This window comes from Castor canadensis, chromosome 7 (genome assembly GCF_047511655.1).
Source record: "Castor canadensis chromosome 7, mCasCan1.hap1v2, whole genome shotgun sequence".
Taxonomy (NCBI): domain Eukaryota; kingdom Metazoa; phylum Chordata; class Mammalia; order Rodentia; family Castoridae; genus Castor; species Castor canadensis.
The window spans coordinates 33,944,877-33,967,284 of NC_133392.1; the positions used below are offsets into that span (position 1 = coordinate 33,944,877).

The following is a 22,408-nucleotide window of genomic DNA, read 5'->3' on the forward strand; positions in this document are numbered from 1 at the left end:
GTGGGGTCTACTCATTCCTCTATCAGGGGCAAGCAAAAGTATTCTCCTGGGGGTAAAAGGAGCTGTACCCCCAATTTCGATAGAAGGTCTCACCCTAGCAGAGGAGTAGGAGTTTCTGGGACAATTTAAAAGGAGTGATAGAAATGGAAATCTCCCCAGGAGCAGGTTAAAGGCTGAGTGAAATAATGCTCTAGAGGCTGGCCTGATATGCCTCGAACAGTAATTTTCTTGGAGGACTTGGGTCTGGGAGAGAAAGGAATAGCTGAGATGCTGGCTTCATTATTGATAAATAGGCTTACCTTGTGCTTAACCTGGGGCTCCTCTGCTTTTATGGTGGTTACAGAGCCTGGATGGGAGGCCCAGAGACCTGTCATTGGGTGGGAGGCTCTGGCCTTGGTTCCCCTGGGAACCTGGGACAGTGTGCCTTCTAATGTTTTCCCCAACAAATGGGGCAGGGTCCTGGAGGTAGCTTTCACTGGGGGCACTACCTCCTAAAATGGCCTGCCTGTCCACATTGAAAGCATGTTCTCAGGTTTGGACTTTGCCCTGGGGAAGCCTTTCTGAGTGTTTCGATCAGAGTCTCCTGCCACTTATCCTTTCTCATTTCCTTTTCCAGGTCCCTTTTTCTTTTTCTAAGTCCCTATTATAATATACAGATGTGGCTACATGGAGCAATTGGTCCAGATCTCTGCTTCCTTCAGCCACCAGTTTCTGAAGCTTTTACAAATATCTGGTGCTATGTTAGAAATGTATCTTTTAGGATGATTTCCTCTTCCTGTGACTCTAGTACAATGTTGGTATGCTTTCATAAAGCATCCTTAAGTCTCTGTGGGAAAGCTACTGGGGTTTCTAAGGGTAATTATAAGGTTTGACCTTGGCTCTCCTTAGACCCTCAAGAATGCAGTGAATGAAATGGTTACAGTTCCATTCATCCCTGTCATTTTCAGGGTCCCACTTAGGGTCATACTTAAGTACTGCCTGATCTCCTATTGCAATTGGGTTGCCTTCTAGGTATCCAGTCTTTGTCTTCTCCCTCCCCCTCCTCCTCCTCCTGTGAGGGCCCAGTCTGAGACAGGCCTTGTAGGGCCGCTTTTATCTAAGTGATAATTGTCTCCAGCTGTGGCTGCCTGATCTAGTACCCACTGTTTCTCCAGAGAAGTAAGGGTCTGAGATAGCAATAGCATTACATCTTTCCAGCTCAAAGTTTTGGCTGGAAACTCTAAATGCCTGGATGTACTGATCTGGGTTTTCTGTGTAATTTCCTAAATCCTTTTTTATTTCTTTAAGCTCACTCACTCTAAAAGGAATGTGAGCCCTATCCCCTCCAGGAATTAATTGGAAGGGGTAGAGTCCTGTGGGATGATGTCTGGTGTGTGAGGTATCTGGGTAATGGGGGAGATGGGGAGTTGATGGAGCATCAGATGGATTTTTTTGTTCAAGGGAGTTTGGGGGCTTTTTGCAAAGGGTTACCATGGTCTGGGTATCTAGCCTACATTTGTTCAGCCATTCTGAGTCATCTCTTAGGAAAAAGAACAGTTGAATATATGGAACTTAGATCTACTTTCCCTCCTTTTTACACAACATATCTAATTGAAGAATAATTAATGCTCCCTCCTTCTGGCCATCTTTCCCCATCTCCCAGAGGATATTGTGGCCAAGCCTGGGTGCAGTAAAACTTGAGTTGCTTTTGCTGAAGACTTTCTGGATCAAGATCATTCCAATGTTTTAAAAAGCAGGCAAGGGGGATCCTTCCTAGACCCTTGAGGCTTGATTCCCCATCTAAAAAAAGGGGAACAAGGGAAAATTGGTCACCTTAACAGAGGTTTCTCCTTTTATCTAGGCATCCCCAGATGAGGAGAAACTCTAGTGGGAGAGGGTGTCCCTCTCTACCTTGCTCCTTCCACTGCCACTTGTGGGTAAAGTCATGGATTTACAGATATGTCAGGTGCACCCACCCCTGTGAAATGATCTTTGACCAATCTCTTATCTATTTTGACTTGCCTGTTTGCCCTGAAACCCAGGTAGGCCTGGTTCTCCTCTACCAGCTGAAGGCTTGTAATTAAAAAAATAACTATCAAAGTAACCAAGAGAGCTTGCATCACCAGAAGGAGGACCCCTATAGAGGCATGGATGGGGACTCCTGATGAAGTAGACTTTTGTCCCCCTATATATCCTGTGAGGCATTTATGCTTTTTATGAAAAGAGAGTCTGAAGGCTTTTGCTCTGGTAAGGGGCAAAAATGGAGAAGACCTTAGGTTTTTGTCTTTTTCTTTCCCTGAGGGCAGGCTGTGGAACCTGTTTAACCAGTTAATCTGATACTTGACAAAGACAGTTAAGCCTAAAATAGAGATTAGCACTTTCTGGTGCCTGTAGGGATTTCCCCCAAACCCCCCTGAAGGAAGTTCACTGCTGTTTAGAGCAAAGTGGGGAGGGGAACATTCACCCTGAACTACTTGGGAAAGGGGAAGGAGAGCCTGAGGGTTGGGGGAAAAGAGAGTTTCCAGGGATTATTGGTCATCCCAGCTGTCCAGGTCGATCCTGCTCAAAGGCAGTACTGGAGCACTGGAAGCAAGGGGTGACCTCCACTCTCGGGCTATGGAAACCATGAAGGAAGCATAAGAGATCTGATTGTTTGCCACAGACATGGCTGGAGGATCGGAGACTTAGCCACCTTTGGAGTGTCAGGGTAGGTCAGAAAGTTGTATCTCCAGCCTTTGGGTGACACTGGGGAGTGCCCTGGCCAGAACACCTTTTTTTTGGCTTGAAGACAAACTTTTCTTTCCACTGGCTGTTTTTGGACCTCCTCTTAAGCAGGTCAGATCTTGAAAGAGAGAAAGTTAGCATTTAAGGAGAGGAAAAAAGAAAAACCCTCGGTTCACTGAAGTCGGGCTCTGCCCATGTAGCATTGGCAGTGCAGTATAAACACCCACCTGGTGTCTGAGTTCTCTCAGATTACCTGCCTTACAGCTGTAATGGGCTTGGAGTTTTTCCTCAGTTTCCCAAGGAAGAAACCCTCCTTAATAAGACAGAGAGAGAGAGACAGAGAGAGAGAGAGAGAGAGAGAGAGAGAGAGAGAGAGAGAGAAAGAGAAAAAAGGTCGACCTGAGAGTTCCACGTTAGCTAGGCCATGGTGAGGGGTCTCGCCTGGAAAATAGACTCCATCAGAGTGCTGGACACTCATGGTCATGTTCCTAGGCAGCCTTCCCCAGTTTGGCACAACCTATACTGACCTCAGGTGACAGCTGGTCCCTTTGTGCATTACCAAATATGATGCATGGATGACACGCACAGGAATTTCAAGTGCTCAGGTTCTTGATCCTGCTCTGAGACTGAAAGCACAGACAGACTCCAATAGCAGAGGTCAGAAAGATTTGTAGAGAATAGATGAGAAAGACTGCATATTGGGGAATGCAGGGGGACCCAGAAACTGGTGATCCAGTGGGTCAGGTTGGGGATTGGGTTTTTATAGCCTTTTTGCATTGCTTGAGGACCGAGATGTCTCTCAGGTGCAGACAGAGGTTTGCTGGGAAGGAGTGGTGTCTCCTCGACCACTTATCAACTTTTGGGACCTCCTGCAGTCCATCCTTCAAGCTAAGGAAAAAAAAAAAAAAGTAAAAATTAAGTGGCCACAATTGGTAGGAGACAAAGACATACACAGAAAACACACACAATGACACACAAAGCAATCACATTAATTTGGAGTACACTCTTATTAAACAAATCATATTTTTTATTATTTTTAATAGATTAGCTAGATTCCTTAGTAGTTCACATCAGCTCTCCAATACAAACACTCTACCCTTTGTCCCGTCATTAACATACCAATGCAGTAAAAACAACATGTATGAAAACTATATTAATCTAGAGAATTTTAACCACAAGTTAGTTCCAGTTTTCCTAGAGGATGGCAAAATGGCATCACCCATGACTTTCCTTTTCCTAGGGAGTGGCGAGATGGTGCTGGACACATGGTGGCAGCATTTTTGTTACTACATGGTTTCTCCAAAGGGTCTCTCAAATGGAACACAAAAATATGTTACATGCAACATACAGGCTCAAAATAGAAGTCTATTATAGGAATAAAAGACATCTCCCTCTGAGAGACAGGTGTCCATGAGTTAGGCATGCTAATGAAAAGATCAAATTGAAACAAGGTAAGGTGGGATTTAAAAGGTTTTGTTAGCTTTCTTGGGTGTGACATCACTTGATAATTTTAGAGAATTAATCATAGGTTGTAGAACTTTTTCTCTTTGAATATAATGTTCTGTCATTTAGTTTTAAAGGTTTATTTAAATTTAGAATTACTAGGGCTAGGGCAAATGTCAGCAAACCTGTAAGCTTCGAGGGGCTTTGCTAGTGTCCCAATTACTCCAGGTTTTTATAATTAGATCTTGAATTGCTTCTAAAAGGGCTTTATTACCTAGAAAACCAAGAATTCAAACTCTGTAGAATCCAGCCATTTATGGATCTACAGTTTGGAAATGACCTTAAATGAGTTTAGAATCTGACATACTTCTTTGAGCTATAGAAAACAAAATTTTATTAATTTTAAAACAAAATCATTGTTTAAGAATAAATCCTCTAATTGCCTATTTAAAATACCCACACATAAGGAACCATTTTTTAACTTCTTTGCTGTAAGTAAGCCTAATTTTATCACAGAGAACAGTTAGTTTTATAAGGAAAATACAAAACAAAACCAATGATTAATTAGTATCATTAAGTTCTCCTTATCTCAAGTACTTAAAAAAATGACATCTTATTAATAGAATAATTTTACCTTTAGAGTAAATGAATTATACTTTATAGGTAACAATGTCCATTTTTTAATTAAATAGCACTGTTTTTACTTAGAGAATTTAAGTACGTCTATAGCAACAAACAGCTGTAGGGCCTGAGGTGCAGGGTGACAGCAGGCTGCATAGGCTGGCTAGGCAGGGTATTTTAGGTCCATGCTGTCCGCAGTGCTGAGAGGTGGGGTTGGCTCCCAAGCTTGTCTCCCAGCTTGAATTGAAGCTCCCAGGCTGGTGTTGATATGCGGGGCCAGATACTTGGGGCTCAGGCCCGTGTCCCAGGTTCCTCTTTTAGGCAGCAGGCAAATGGTGGCCATAGGAATCACTTTTCAACTCCACTAATTTCTGTTTAAGATTAGGTAGCCAGAGCCCAGAGGTCATTACAGGAAATTCTAAAGTTAGCCTAACTTCACTCTAACTCCTAATTCACTTTGTACCAAGGGCAATCCACATCCTAAAGAACTATGTTTGGAGTGGGGAGGTTTCTACAAGTGAATTAAAAAGAAAAAACCCAACCAAACCAAAACAAAAAACAGACTGCAGAGCTAGGCAGAGCAAAAGCTAGGAATTTCAAACAGAAGTTCTACATCCATTAGAGCAGGAACTAGGAGATTATTCAGTGTCTCTCTTAACAGGACAATGATCCAAACTCAGAAAACCACCCCAGGGCCAAAAGAACCAAAATTAAGAGTTTCTTAGTAAATATTTTAACCTTAAAATCTGATTTCATTGTTCTCACTTTAGAGACAAGGCCTGAGGCTTGTCAGGTGGGACATGCTCTCTAACTTACCAGCAAGACCACCTTGGCTGAGGTCCACCATTGGTAGCTTGCTTCCTGGGCCATGTAGCTGCCTGGGCCTGGGAATTAGAAAGGGAGCAGAGAGAAGGGAGAAGGGGGAGAGAGAGGGAAGGTGCAGACACATGGAAGTTGCAGGAAAGAAGCAATGGCTACCAAGGATGATAACTTAAGGCCTTATGGGAGGTCCTGACTGCCCTCTCCACCTGGGCCAGATGGTGAACTTGTGCCCGTCAGCACTGGCCCCCTCTGTAATTCTGCCCTTCCTGGCTGCTTGCCTATCAGGATGTGACTAGGGTGACTTGCAGGTGCGCTAGGCCTCACATGCCTTGTGCCACATAGGAATGGCTAATAGAACGCATCTCAGCATCTCCCAGCAGCATGCTATAGGTGAGATGCTGATGCAGAAGGGGCACAGGGCCAGAAGAGGACAGGGAGGAATGGATTAGATGAAAACAAACCAATAAGCATAGCATTTTACCTTTTCAACTCCTGGCTGGTTCACCTTGGCTAGTCCAATGTTGATGGCAAAATGATGTTTTCAGAAAACCTTTGTTCTTGTGTTCCAGCATGGAAGAATCTAAGCAGAATGCATGGGTATAAATGGGATTTATTGAAAGTTAGGAAAGGAAATACAAAGCGGGTGCAGGTGGAGTCTGCTGGCAGAGAGAGACTATTTCTGCTTTTCAGGTGTTTTTAAAGCCTGTGATAACCTAGGGGAAGGAAAGAACCAGGTGATTCTCATAAAATGAGCAATGACTAGGAAGGAGCATGGGCAGTTCCCAGCCAGGTGAGGGTGTTTCTGAGCCAAAGCATGGTTAATCTAAGATGTAACATTTTTTTTTTTTATGAGTCCTGAACTTTCCCTACTTTAGTCTGTCTCACTTCAACTGGAAATGCATGCATCATGGAGTCATACAGCCTCTGCCCAAGCTGAGGCCTGTCAGGATGGGACTGAAACAATAATACTCTGATTTTTCAAGACCTATTCCTTTGAGTTCATTCAGAAGCCTGAAGGGCACTAGTTCTTTGGTAAATAAATTTCATAGAAGTCAGTTTCCTGGGAATAGGTAGGCTTATGGAGCAAACAAAACATATTGAATCTGAAAAGAGGGATAAAAGAATATTTGGCAGGTTTCAAGGGAGAAGAAGTAGAAAGATAAGAGAGTAAAAGTCCTCTTCTGCATTAGAAATGAAAGAGGGGCAGAAAAAAAGATATTTGTTCTGGAATATGTAAGACAAGTGTTTGTGGATAGGTGGCCTCTAAAGGCTCTGGTCAAAAGACTTGTAGGCACTTATGTTCTCTGTGAAAAGAATACATACAAGACTCAGAAGTGTAGTTAAGTTTATTAAAAGTGGGGGGAAGTTACTGTAAAGAAAGCAGTGTTGGCCCCTGGCCAGGTGGGATAAAAGATGAGCTGGCCTTTGTTCAAGGGGCCTTTTATAAATTAAAAGGGCAAAGCGCGGGAATTATTTGGATGCCTTTTGTGGGATGGGGTAGGGTGATTGACTGGATTGATACATTTCATGCACTAAAGCTAGCTCTCAGGTATTTTAATTACATGTATGAGGTACAATTAAAATTTATGTTTTAAGCAAGGGGCTTTTACCTGACAGGTACTAGAGGGTATGAAAGAATTGCCTCAAGGCTTTCTGTCTTACAATCTTCAGAATTTACAACTGTATGGGATTTATGATTGAAAAGAATTTTACAACTGCAAAGGATAGCATTGCCTGAGATAAGGGGTTTAGCATGGAATATGCTAGGAAAAGCCATGCCTTATGGCCCCTGAAAGTCCCAGGGCTTCTTTTTTTTTCTTAACTAGTCTGCCTTAAATGTGTACTAAGCAGACTTTGGTGTTGTGGTTCCAAAATTATGTACAATGTTTAGGCATGGTCTCAAAGTCATCACTGCTGTCCTACTTTCCATCTTTCTTCCTGTGTTTTGGAGTCTACTACCACATGGGATTTCTATTTATTTCACATGACATGCAGGCATGCTTTGTCCTGGCACTATAAGTTTTAGGGGCTAGTTTGATCTCAGGCAGTTAGGGCTGGGGGCTATAAAGGAGCAATTAAAGTCAGCAAGTATGTTACTAGAAAAATAGTGCTGATAAGTACCTTGGTTCTTGTGTCCAGCTAAGAAGAATTCAAGTAAGTTGAAAATTTATTATGATAAAAAAATAAAGTTTATTAGGAAATACAGTCTGAATGTGGGTTGCCTCAAGGGAGAGAAGAACAGGTTAGGCTCTTAAAGGTTAGACTGTTTATTAAAGAAGCTTTAGCTTTGGGTTTATTTGTTCCCTGGGTTATCTCCTGGGTTTGGGGGTCATTGTCTTGTTAAATGAGAGAGAGAGAGAGAGAGAGAGAGAAAGAGAGAGAGACAGAGAGAGAGACAGAGAGATATCTAGCTGATGTTTAAGATGTAAATGACTCTTGAGTAAAGAGTGGATTAAGCAATACAAAATATTTAAAATTTAAAGACAAATGGTCCTCAGGGGGGAAGGGAAGAAAGCACACCAAGACCATATAAGGAAAAAATAGGGGGGCCCTATCAGAAAGTTGTATCCAGGGGCTTCCAAAGCATGTCAAAAACTAGATTAAAAACTTTTCTACACAGAGCTGTCATAGTTTAGTCTTTCTGGGCACCTCCTATGCCCCAGGAGTTTCTGCCTTTCTTCACCTTCTCTTGGGAACCACCCCTTCACCAAATTCTGAGGGACTTTACTCTTCCACTTTACACTTTTCTGCCTCAATAAACTCTTCCACTTTACTCACTCTCAATGTCTGTGAAGTTCAGTCTTTGGCTTCTTGAGACAAGAACCTGGAACTCCAACCCTCCCTCTGGCTAAATACCCAACCCAGCAAGGTTAAGTGGAGGCTCTTGGTTCTACACAAATCTCCCATACCAGAAGTATCATTACAAGAGCTAAGGCCTTATCTTAAGAATTTACATTCCAGTCCCTGAGACAGATGAATAATTTAAACTTCATGTGAAATGTACTACATTAGAGGATTAGTGAATTTTATATGTGAGCATGTCAAAAGAATTTGTGTTGGAGAGGGCCTGGCCCACATGGAGCTGTTTTTAGTCCTGACCAACATTTTACATTGAAACTTCTGGTTGATCCAAAGAAAATTGACACCATCCCTATTTTAACTGATTTTGGTTCTCTACCAAAAGGAGTTTGTGTAGAATAAATTGCAGCTAAGCTGAATATAAAAGGGATTGGAGAATAACAGACAGAGTGGAGGACTATTCCAGTTAGAGGAGTGACTGAAATCTGAGATCAAGCTTGAAGGTTCCAATCTGTTTGGGGATTGGTGAATAATTAGTAATGCCTCAGGTGTAGGTGAACTGGGTGGAAGGAGCATGAAGAAATTAAGTTCTAAGAATTGTTTCTGGCCAAATTTGTAACATTTCTTTTTATATCTGGCAATGGTAGGCACTGGAAAAATTTTAAACAGGTATATGAGAAGGTTGAGATTAGGATACTGATTACAGAAAATTATCTAATGAGATCTGTGTCACTTTGTGAATCATGTCAGTTGGAATAGGCAAGCATGTGCATATGTGTGTGTGTTTACAGAAAGTTGTTCTTACAAAGCCTCAGCACAGCAGTGTCAACGTGCTTGTATGGAAAAGGTTTTTTCATATAGGATGCACACAGAAATTTACGCTGAGGAAAGGAAGAAAACTGACTTTTTTGCAAACACAGAGATAAACATAGGTTAATTAGCCATTCATTAATATATTTATTGATTCAATATTCATTTAATTTTTGTGTGCTCCATGTGTGCCAACTTGTAATCAGAACTAAATGACTTATCAATTTGTATGTTGTTTTTTAGGAAAAAGAGTTTGTGCTGGAGAGGGCCTGGCCCGCATGGAGCTGTTTTTAGTCCTGACCAAGATTTTACAACATTTTACCTTAAAACCTCTGGTTGATCCAAAGAAAATTGACACCACCCCTATTTTAACTGGTTTTGGTTCTCTACCCCCCTTCTATGAGCTCTGTTTTATTCCAATCTGAAAAAATGGTAGGGTGTCAGACTGCTGAATGAAATTCTGCAGCCTCATCTGAGTAAGCAGGTATTCTCTGGTCAGAGTACTAGCCATTCGGCTTTCTCAGCAGCAGACATGCCATTCCTGATCTCTGCCTCTTCTCATTTTCCCCATCCTTTAAGATCCAATACAAATTTCCCTGACTGAAAGAAATCTCATTGCTTCATCTCTAATAAAATTTCTTTAGTAATACAATCCTGAGATCATAAGCTACATCTTCATCTGAAACATATACCAAATGGGAAGAACATTATATATTTTATATTGTCTAAGTAAAAATTGTCAATTAGAAATTATTCTGTGACTTTGTAAAAATATGTTTAAAATAAAATATGAAATTAACTCATCTTACTCCTATGTAACTCTTTAGATGAATAACGAATCTATTGACAGTTTATCATGCATATATTTTGTCTTTTCCCACTGGGTTATCAAAATATAATTGTGTGTGCATGTATATATGTTATGTACATTTTCATGTATACATGTATGCATACATAGGTGTATATTTGCATTTTTTTTGTAGGGAAAAACTAGGGGAGGTTATTATAGACGGAGGGTATAACACAAAGTTAAACTTGAATTGGTTAGTTTGTCCAGGGTAGCCTTCCTTTTCCCCTCCAGTGAATAAATACACCCACAGTTACACACATACACAGACATAGAAATGTAAAGGCAAAGAGAGATAAATATGTATATATGGCTATTCTCTAACACACATACAGAAACATGTGTATGTGTATAGGTGTACAAGGTAGCTATGATTTGCAGGTGACCTTTATGTAATAAAGACTGTAGCTATTTTTACAAGCAGTATAAGAAAAGTACCTCACCATGTTGTAGGATGGCTCAGACAGAGGGACAGGGTACCAAGGCTTTCGGGAAGCAAGTTTACTAACCAGGCTGGCAGCAACTCAGCAGACTTCAATCCAAAGGCTGAGCCCTGAAAACAAAGGGGGCTTCCTTTATATATCATTTAGAGCAGATAACAGAAATCGGGGGGAACAGCTTGTCCCATACATGGTCACATACTCTTTCATTGGCCATTTTAACCTCTGGGGCTAGGTGACCCTTCTCCAGTCTCACCCCAGGTGACATTCCTCAAATCTGTTTTTTTTTTTTTTCATTGTTGCCTTCAGCACTCATTATCTCTCATTATCTCCCTTCCTTCTCCCTGCCTTCCTGCCACATTCCCCCCTTTGATGCTTGAACCCACTTCTGGGTCAAAGAGCATCATCTTGATCTGGGGGTTGTAAACCTGTGTCTGACTAATAAGCTCCCCATTTCTGGTGAAGCTTCAGACCTCTAGCCACTGCTCCCGAGGGTGATAGATGGGGTTAAAATAGATATACTGACCATTATAAGAGCACACTGAGTAGGTGGTATGGTTGTGGGTGCATGACCCAACAACAGTGCCTGCACAAGAATAATAAGTATGGAAAACACTTCCCACTTGGATAGTGTACATACATGAGTCACAGTTCAAGGCCTGGGAGTCCCCAGGTAGAGAGCTGACCAAGATCAGCAAGAAGAAAACATGGAAGGGACTCATTCTCAAAGATGAGATAGGTGACTCCTCAAGCTCCCACCATACTAGACTAGTCAGCTTCTGGAGTGACTACAGCAGGGCTGATGTCTCATTGTTTGTGGTCTCCTGGGAAGCAGGAAGGGCGCAAGTGTTCTGGAGAGTGATTTTGCATGGTGAGGCTTGGTCAAGGGTATACTTCTACTTGAGGGAAGCTGGCTTCACAAGGCTGTGGTGGATCCAGAGAACTATCTCTATACCTTAACTGTGGTGGGGGTGCATAAAACAACAATGAAAGGGCCCCTCCAGTGGGGCTTTAGTGGTTAAACATTCCATTCCTTTAACCAAACAGTGTCTCCTGGTTTATAAGGGTGTGTAGGAGTTGTCAGGCTAATGGGGAGTCTCTCTCTTACCCAGTCATTGATTTTTGAGTGAACCCAAGGACCTGCATCTGGTGCCTCAGAGGGAAGTCACCTTATTTCCTTAAGGTCCCCTCACAGGCCCTTGACTAAAGGGGGTGGGTGCCCAAAAACAATTTTAAAAAGGGAGAGATCCGTCCACTTGGTGGGGCTAGACCTAATCCTGAGCAAGACTACGGGTATTAACTGATCCCATTGTAGGTGGGTTGCCTGGCATAGTTTTCCCAATTACAATTTTAGAGTCCTGTTCATATGTTTTACTTTCCTGAACTCTAGGGGCAGTAGACCATGTGCAGCTTCCAAGTTATTCATAAGGCCTTAGCCACCAACAGTACCACCTCAGCCATGAAGGCTGGTTCATTGCCTGATCCAATAGAAACAGATATTATGAACCGAGGGATGATTTCCTTTAACAGGCACCTGGCCACTTCCCAGGCTTCCTCAGTTCACTGGGAAGGCTTGTACCCATCCTAAGAAGGTACAGACAAGCACCAGCAAATATTTATATCCTCTGGCCCATGGCATCTTAGTAAAGTCCACAGTCAACTTTTCAAAAGCAGTTCCTCCAACACTCTGCACCTGGGGTGGCACTCTTGGCCCTTGTCAGAGACTGTTTTTGGCACACAGACTGCACCTCTCACATACTGTCTTACTTATGCTGGAGAGCTTGGGGACATAAAAATGCTGGGTCAAGGTGGTCTTGAGAACTGTTCACCCCAAGTGAGTCCCTTCCTGGAACTGCTTGATAAATGTGGGAGCCAGCAACTCTGGAAAAAGCCATCAGAAAATTTCCATCATCCACCTGGCAGAAAACTTCCTCCTTCAGTGTTAAGCCAAGACTGAACAGTCTTGTGATGTGTACTCTGGGTCCCACTCAGATAAAGGACATGGGGACAAGGCAGCTGTCAGTGAAGTTGAAGTTTGTCCTGCTGTGAGAGTGGCTCACTTGGCTTCCCTATCAGCTTTCTGTTTTCCCTGGAAAATTGTTGTTGCTCCCTTCCGGTGTCCTTGGCAGTGCATAACTGCCACCTGCTTAGGGACCCATACAGCTTCTAGCAATTCCAAGATTTCTTGTCCATACTTAACATTCTTTCCTCCCAAGTTAATTAGCCCTCTTTCTTTATATAAGGATTCATGGACATGAATAGTGGTAAAAGCATACTTGGAGTTCATATAGATGTTTACCTGTACTCCTGCAGCAAGCTGGAGCACCTGTGTGAGAGCAATGAGCTTGGCTTTTTTGAGCAGATGTCCTGACTGGCAGCAGATGTGCTTCAGTGACAGCATCCAGAGTCACTACTGCATATTTGGCAAAATGGGTGCTGATCCAGATAAACTGCTGCCATCTGTGGAATACTTAATGTCCAGATTACTGACAGGCTGATCAGTCAAGTCCAGCTCTTTGGAGAATACCTCATCTATAACCTTTAAAACAGTCATGATCTGGGGGCCCTGAACCAACCTGCAATAGGGTGGTTGGATTTAGAGTTTTTTTAAAAATTTTATTCATATGTGCATACACTGTTTGGGTCATTTCTCCCCCCTTCCCCCTGCCCCTCTTTCCCCCACCCCCCCTTTTCCCCTACAACCCTCCCACTTCCCCCCACCCTCTCGCTACCAGGCAGAAACTATTTTTCCCTTATCTCTAATTTTGTTGAAGAGAGAGTATAAGCAATAATAGGAAGGACCAAGGGTTTTTGCTAGTTGAGATAAGGATAGCTATATAGGGAGTTTACTTGCATTGCTTTCCTGTACATATGTGTTACATTCTAAATTAATTCTTCTCAAACTAATCTTTTCTCTAGTTCCTGGTCCCCTTCTCCTATTGGCCTCTGTTGCTTTAAAGTTTCTGCATTAGTTTCTCTGCATTGAGGGCAGCAAAAGCTATCTAGTTTTTTGGGTGTCTTACCTATCCTCATACCTCCCTTGTGTGCTCTTGCTTTATTGTGTGATCAAAGTCCAATCCCCTTGTTGTGTTTGTCCTTGATCTAATGTCTGCATATGAGGGAGAACATATGAGTTTTGGTCTTTTGGGCCAGGCTAGCCTTGCTCAGAATGATGTTTTCCAGTTCCACCCATTTACCTGCGGATGATAAGATTTATTCTTCTTCATGGCTGCATAAAATTCCATTGTGTATAAATACCACATTTTCTTAATCTATTCGTCAGTAGTGGGGCATGTTGGCTGTTTCCATAACTCGGCTATGGTGAATAGTGCTGCAATAAACATGGGTGTGCAGGTGCCTCTGGAGTAACCTGTGTCACCGTCTTTTGGGTATATCCCCAAGAGTGGTATTGCTGGATCAAATGGTAGATCAGTGTTTAGCTTTTTAAGTAGCCTCCAAATTTTTTTCCAGAGTGGTTGTACTAGTTTGCATTCCCAGCAACAGTGTAAAAGGGTTCCTTTTTCCCTCATCCTCACCAACACCTGTTGTCAGTGGTGTTGCTAATCATGGCTATTCTAACAGGGGTGAGGTGGAATCTTAGTGTGGTTTTAATTTGCATTTCCTTTATTGCTAGAGATGGTGAACATTTTTTCATGTGTTTTTTTGGCCATTTGAATTTCTTCTTTAGAGAAAGTTCTGTTTAGTTCACTTGCCCATTTCTTTATTGGTTCATTAATTTTGGGTGAATTTAGTTTTTTGAGTTCCCTATATATTCTGGTTATCAGTCCTTTGTCTGATGAGTAGCTGGCAAATATTTTCTCCCACTCTGTGGTGTTCTCTTCAGTTTAGAGACCATTTCTTCCAGGCAGAATCTGTTTTGCCCGTATCTCTAATTTTGTTGGAAAGAAAACAAATAGTTTCACTTATAACATAAAATTAAACACACCATATTTAATGCACGGTTTGCCACTGTTTCTAAAAATAAAATCCAAATGCTATAGTGCATATACTGTAGCCATTCTAGGAGACCATTATAAAGAAATAGTGCAAGAAAAAAAAAGTATATGTACAGACCAATATTTTTATTTGAAGAGTACAAAATAATCTACATATCATTGTATAGGGAAATTGACTTAAATGCAAAAATAATATTTGAAAAACATGGAATAACAATTCAATAAGGTATTGTTGTGGCAGGAAGTCCTCATTGACAGGGAATTAATATCTAGAATCCACAGAGAACTCAATAATTAGACACAAAAAGAATAAACCAATTATTAAGTGGCAAAATGAATTGAATAGGAAGTTTTCAAATTAAGAATGATAAATGTCCAATAAATACATGAAAAATTTTACATCTTTATTCTTTAGAGAAATTCAAATTAAAATTATGTTGAGATTCATTTCACCACAGTCAGAATGGTACAGCCAATTAAACAAAAAACAACAAAAGTTGCTGAAGTTGGAGGAGTGGCCAAATTAGAAATCAGCCTAAAGTGCCCATAAACTGATGAATGGATAAAGAAAATTTGGTATGTACACACAATGCAGTTTTATTCCGCCACAAAGTAGATCGAAATCATGTTTGCAGGGGAATGGATGCATCTGGACACCATCATGTTAAGCAACATAAGCCAATCTCACAAAGACAAGAATTGTTGTTAACCTTATTATGTGAAGTTTAGGGGATAAAAGGAACATGAAAGCAAAAGGGGGAATACCAGGAGGTGGAATGGATAAAGGGATAATGGGGAAGTAAGATAAGGAAGGATGATAGAGAAAGTGAATATGATCAATGTATATAATATGCATGTATTGAAATGTCAAAATAAAACTCATTATTATGTATCCCTAGTATATACTAATTAAAGCTAAAAGCTAAAAGGTAAACTAAGAAAAATATGTCAGAATACCCAAATAAATGAAAGTATAGGTGGAAAAACATGACAATGCAACATGTTCAGCAGAAATACAAAAGACCATCACAGACTATCATGAAAATCTATGCCTATCCACATATTGGATCTGTCTCTGGACATTTATAATCTTCCAAAATTGAGCTATGAAAACATAGAAAACTTAAAGAGGCCAAAAACGAGCAGCAAAATTAAGTCAGTAATAAAACATCTCCCAAAAAATAAAAATCCATGACCAATACCTTCACTACTATTCTATAAATTTAAAAAAAAGTAACAACAATATGTCTTAACAAATTCCTGACATTTGAAAGAAAGGGACACTTCCAAACTTGTTCTATAAGTCAGCATACCTGGATACCAAAACAAGGTGGGACACATAAAAAAAACCCCAAGAACTATAGATAATATTGCTAATGAGCATACAAAAATTCTCAATAAAATACTAACAAATGAAATCCATAAGACCCTTTCTGACTCCTCCTACTCACTAACTCTATTCTCTCCTTAAATCTTACCAGGATCATACAAAAGGTGTTTATCTGTTGTGACTTTTAAAAAATTTTCATTAATCATACATTAATAATAAGAGAGGCAAACCTTTAAGTAAACTAAGAAAATGTCATGCATGCATATAGAGTGCTTTTGAAATGTTCACCCGCTCTACATGAAAATGTCTTAATGAAATTCCTTGTGTAGCTGTCTTAAAGGAACAGAAATGTCTTTTTTCAAAAATGAAGGACAGGAAGGTAAAATGGGTGCTGTCTGGAGGTTGGTAACAGTGGGTCGGGGGAAGATTATAGGGAAAGGGTGAAGGAGGGTGAATATGGTAGAAGTATTATGCATGCATATGTGAAAGTGGAATAATGAGACCTGTTGAAGCTGTTCTAAGAAAAAAGGTAGGGGAAATAAAGAAGAATGATGGAGGGAGTGAATTTTACTAAGATATATTGTAAGTACTTTTGCAAATGCGTAATGCACCACAATAAAAAATACAAATTAGGTTGTATCACTAAAAAGATTTCTGGTTGGGCATGTAATCATATCTCATTGTAGTTATGTATGGCTTTTCTGTGAAGAATGATGATGCTAAGTAAATTTTCAGATGTCCATTTGTAATGTCATGTATTCTGTTGTGAAAGGCTATAAATAGTTTGAATACACACATTATTGTTTGGATACATAGGTAGAGTTTACAATCATATGTGTATAGAAAAGTTGGATGTTTGTATACAGAAGTTTTACTTTAAATTATTTGAGAGTAAAGTACTTCACTGATGTTTCTAACACTTCATATATGTTAGCACACTATTCCTGAGAGTCGGGGGTTGGAAAGGATGGGGGAGGGGGACAGGGGGTAGAAATGACCCAAACAATGTACGCACATGTGAATAAATGAATAATAAAAAATAAATAAAAAAATAATTCCCCCATATAATTACAACACAACTATCAGAAAATTAGTATTGTTGCATCAGAGCAAAAGAATCCCTGATTCCTAGTAAATGTCAGTGGTATCCCTTATCAGTACAGAATTCATTCTCTGACTCCTCAGTCAAGGCAGCCCCTTCCCACTTGCCCCAGGTAGTGCCTCCCTCATTCTCTTCTATGCTGGTGAAACACATGATAGGGATCCACCTCTTTCATGGGGGCACTAAAAGTCAGGGGTTAAACCCAGATGTTTACAACATACAGCCATGGTTGAGAAATACTGAAGTTAATGATTCCATGTAAGAAAATTGCTCAAAATTCTGCTTTACCAAATTAATGCCAAGTTGAGACTTTATGAGTTTGAGGCTATTCTGTAGGTTCTGTGAGTTGTATGTTTAAAAATATTTCTTCTTCTTATAAGCCACTTTCAGATGTATTCTCAGTAATGGTAACATTTCCAGTACTTAGTATACTCTTTGATCATTGTGTATGTTATATAAAATGCCAAATATGACTCATTTATCCTGAATGATCAATATGCAACGAGTTCTTGCTAAATAATGTTGCATGTCTTTCCCCATTTTTTTTAACAAAAACATGTAATACAGAGATTATTATTATTATTATTTTTTCCAATTTGGAAAAGGAAAATTGAGAACTGGCAGTGTCACAAAGCTCATAGGTATAAGAACTGGGATTTTAGTTAGGTCTTCTCATGGCCATTGGGATGTACTATGGCTTTACCATAATTCCTGAATAGTAGTTTCAGAATTTTTCTCTTCCTGCTGTTGCAGGGTTTAAACTTGATCAGTATAAATGAGTGGATAGCTAATATCAGGCAATTTATTAGGAAGACCTTGAGGAACTATGGCTTTTTCACTGTCCAGTTACCCAAGACAAGTTGTTGCTGTTGTTTTTGATTTCTTATTGTCAGGAATAAAACATTAAAGAAATGCATAGCAAGGAAAGGAAACTATAGATGGCAATAGCTGTGGATGCCATAGAAAATTGAGGTAGGAATATTTCATCACAACATAAAAGCCACCACAGCATGCAGAACAGATAGAAGGCATCATGTGGTTATCCTAAGTATTCAGACACCCCTACAATAAAATATGTTATTAGAACGCTAATGACAATGCTTAACCAAAGACTTGTTTTGCAATGATATCATAATACATTTTAAAATTGACTAGTGTAGGTATCTCTCACCTTTCTTAGAATGGAAAATTAAGTCTTGTTAAGACCATGATATATAACATTTAATCAGTCATGTATACAAAGATTCCAAAACTTTACAGAGAATTTTCATATCCATCTTATCCCTTTTGATTCTCTCAATTTTCTTTGTCTACAGTGAAATTACTCCATCTTAGTGCTGAGAAACTGGATTCAGTACCATGGCCATAGAGCGACTGCAGTTAGAACTGAGGCTGGAACCTTAATCCCTATCATCTTTAAGCAAGATGATAGTTCAACAGGGTTGACATACACTTACTGACTCTGTACTTTGATTCAATATTTGATGTTCAGCTTTTATCAGTAACAGTCAGATAAACATGTTTGGTTAATAATCAGTTAATTAAAATGAAGGTCAAAAAAGTTTGTTTTATGAACTATAGAATACGAATGATTCAAGGTGTCATTTGCCCTTTATCCAGAGTAAAATAAGAAATAATTTTCTACCTGACTCATGGAGCTCTTAACTTCAGAAACCACCTTTTTTTTTGATAAAACAATCTTGTTAGCTTTCTTTAAGCAGTAGCATCTTTTAATACCCTAATAATTAGTTGTCCCTGATCTGGTCCTTCTTTCCTTGGGTGAAGTGAGGCTTCTGCATGAACTTTTCCTTTTATAGAATGTAAGAATCACAGTTCACTTAAAGAAAGAAGGATCTTTGAAATCAATAGTCAAAACTTTGCTTAAAAGAAATGAGAAAATGGTGACAATATGAGATTGTCACAATGATCAGTAGATTTCTCAATGTTCAGTTGACTATGGCCTTTATTCTATTTCAGTATCAATTTTCTATTCTTTTATCAGGATCACAGAAACCTGATTATTGTATATTCACAATAAGTCTTGTAGTGACAGTTGGGGGTCAATCCTCTGTTTTTGTTCTCTTTGGGTATTGGCTTATGGGTGTTGTGCCTCTGGATAAGCATTGCAGATTGTCCATATCTACAACAAAGTTTTTCTGGATTTTTATCAGGATTAAATTTATCTATAGATCAAATGAAGAAGACTGACAACAGTAAGGAGTCTTCATATTCACAAACAAAGTACATCTCTTTTATTTATTTGGTTTCTGGGGTATTTTTTCACTCTTTGGGATTTTCTACATGGACCATCATATAATCTTCAAAAATTGAGTTTTAGTACTTCCTTTCCAATGAGTATAATTTTTGTTTTCTTTTCTTGCTATTGCATTAATTAAGATTTTCATTATGATGTGAGTAAGAGCGGTGGGTGGAGACATCTTGCCTAATTCTTGACCTTAGCCATAAAATGTCAAGGGTATCACCATTAGTGCTGATGCTAACTCTCAGTTTTCATTTCAGTTAACCTTAGTTTTGATTGAAACATGAAACGTAAAATTATACACATGAATGAAATTTTGTGTGATGTTTTCATATAGGTACACATTATGAAGTGTTAAATCAGGTAACTCCTCAAACATTTATCATTTTTTGTAGTAAAAATATATAAAATCTTTCTTTAGTTTTTTAAAAATTTGCAGTCTATTACTATTATCAATATTCACCCCACTGGTCAGTAGCACACCAGAAATTCTTAGTCTAACATATTCTAACTTTAAGTTAGTATCCATTGTTCAAACTTTGCAGAGCCATTTATCCAGACTGACATCCTGAGGCTCCAGTAACCACCATTTTATTCTCAACTTCTGTGCATTCAACTTTTTAAAAACTCATTTATTCACATGTGCATATATTGTTTGGGTCATTTCTCCACCCTGCCTCTCCCCCAGACCTTCTCCCCCCTCCCTCCTTAAGTTCCAGGCAGGTCCCATTCTGCCTTTATCACTAATTTTGTTGAAGAAAAGACACAAGCCTAATAAGGAAGACAAAGCGTTTTTGCTAGTTGAGTTGAGGATAGCTATACAGAAATATTCCTAGCATTGCTTTTGTGTACACATGTGTAATGACCCATGTTAATTCATCTCTAACTGATCTTTACACTGGTTGCTGATCCCCTTCTCATGGTAACCTCTGTCGCTTTAAGGTTTCTGTATTAGCTCCTCTGGAGTGGGGAAATCAAATGCTTTCATGTTTTGGGTTTTCTACCTATTCCTATATCTCCCGTATGTGCTCTCCTCTTGTCATGTGATCCAAGTACAACCACATTGCTGCATTTTCCCTAGATCTAAAGTTTGCATATAAGGGAGAACATATGATTTTTGGTCTTCTGAGCCTGGCTGACCTTGCTCAGAATGATGTTCTCCAGTTCCATCCATTTACCTGCAAATGATAAGATTTCATTCTTCTTCATGGCTTAGTAAAATTCCATTGTGTACAAGTACAACATTTTCTTGATCCATTCATCAGTAGTGGGGCATCTTGGTTGTTTCCATAACTTGGCTATTGTGAATAGTGCTGCAATAAACATGGGTGTGCAGGTGCCTTTGGAGTAACCTGTGTCACATTCCTTTGGGTATATCCCCAGGAGTGGGATTGCATTCAACTTTTTGATATCACATTTGAGTGAGAACATGTAGTATTTGTCTTTCTGTGCCTGGCATACTTCTCTTAACATAATGATGTCAAGTTTCCATAATGTTGTTTCAAATGACCTGATTTCATTCTGCTTTATGGTGGAGTAGCATTCCATTGTGCATATGTAACAACTTTCCTTTCCATTCTTCATCTTTGGAGGTGATGGGATGCAGGGAACATATTTCCAGCAGAGAAGGGCATAAGCAGCATGCCATTTTTTTGGTGGTACTGGGATTTCAACTCAGGGCCTTATGCTTTCTAGGCAAGTGCAATACCATTTGTGCCAGGCCCTCAGTCCTTTTTGCTTGAGTGATTTTTCAAATAGGATCTTGTGTTTATGCCTGGGCCAGACATAAACACAGGGCTAAAGTAACATTGCTCCTATTTGAGGAATGCCTGGGCCATAGTGGACTGCAGTTCTTCCAAATCCATTTCCCACATAGCTGGAATGACAGTTGCTCACCACCATGCTCAAATTTTGTTGGTTCATGTGGGATCTTGCTAACATTTCTTGTTCCCAGGCCTGCTTCAAACATTGATCCTCCTGATCTTTGCTTCCTGAATGGCAAGGCTTATGTAAGTGAATCACTGTGCCCAGCAATACAATATGCCAATTTTAATGGGAGACTACATTTTGTAGAAATGGGTTGATATGTCAGTGGATTGCTGTATACATCTAGATTACTAATGATAATTCTTATACAAAGGTGAGTACAGTAAACATCCATGTATTCATGTTATATTGGCAAGTATAGTCATTTGTAAATTCTTTGTAAGGAGAATCAAGTTGTCAAGATTCTAATTATACAATGTATGATATGTACTTTACAGGAATTCTGACAATCAATGGACATTTTTATACTTACCATTTCACTGTTGATTCCCTTAAATACATATGGCTAATTAAGATTGCTCCCATTTTAGGAATGAATAAACTGGGCCTCATCATTTTTGTGTCTTGGCCAAGGACCAATAGACTGAAGGTGGTAGAGCTGAGGCTGGAACCAATAATCCTGATCCCTCAAGTTTCTTGCCAAGTAAAACATTCAGTTCAAGCAAGTTCAGTGTTTACCAAATGTATAATATTTTATAGTATTGTGTGATTCTCCCTAGACAGTGACTTCGAAAATAAACATCGGCTTTATAATTACACAATCCATTGATTAAAATAGGGTTCAGAAAACTTTGGTGTTTAGAACTTGCATAAATCTGAATCTTGAAGAACTTTTTCTTGAGACAAAAGGCAATAATTTGCTTCCTGATTCACAGAGCCCCGAACTCTAAACTAGAAAATTCAAGCTCTAAAGAGTAACAGAACCACAGTCCTTTGTTTTGGATAATATCAACTTGATGGATTTAGCTATTTGCACTTAACAGTGTATTTTTAAGATGCATTCATACTTTTGCAAAAAACAACAGAAATGATTTATGAATAGTGATTTTTATGACTATTCCATAATTTAAGTTTTTCCATTGTTGTTTGGATATATGGTTTGCTCCAATTTGGGGACTTTTATGATAATGCTGCTTAAATATTCTAATACATAACTTTTGGTATCCCACTAAGTGATATCAATCAATACCTAGAAGTACAATTTCTGTATATGCATGCCTTTAATTTTAGTAAATATATCACTGAATTTTTAAACTCATTGAGCCTATTTATAATTTTACTATGAGTGTACCAAATAATTTAGTTTCTTGATAATATTTATTAGAGACAATCATTTTCCATTTTAACTTTCCTGTTGGCATATAGTCATATCTCATTATAGTTATACTTGGTTTTCTTTGAAGATTGATTATGCAAAGGAATTTTACAGGTATTTATTTGCATATCAA

The 22,408-nt window shown here is 39.3% G+C and overlaps 1 protein-coding gene across 3 annotated transcripts in view; it reads left to right on the forward strand.

The window, feature by feature from the left end:
• Window positions 1-10,006, forward strand: part of LOC109675594 (cytochrome P450 2C21-like) — a 39,792-nt gene extending 29,786 nt beyond the window's left edge. For all 3 annotated transcript variants that reach the window (XM_020152270.2, XM_074078696.1, XM_074078697.1), the window contains one exon: window positions 9,442-10,006. In XM_020152270.2, coding sequence (XP_020007859.1) covers window positions 9,442-9,623 — 182 coding nt within the window. In that variant the 3' untranslated portion in view covers window positions 9,624-10,006. The remainder of the gene's footprint in view (window positions 1-9,441) is intronic.
• The last annotated feature ends 12,402 nt before the right edge of the window (window positions 10,007-22,408 follow it).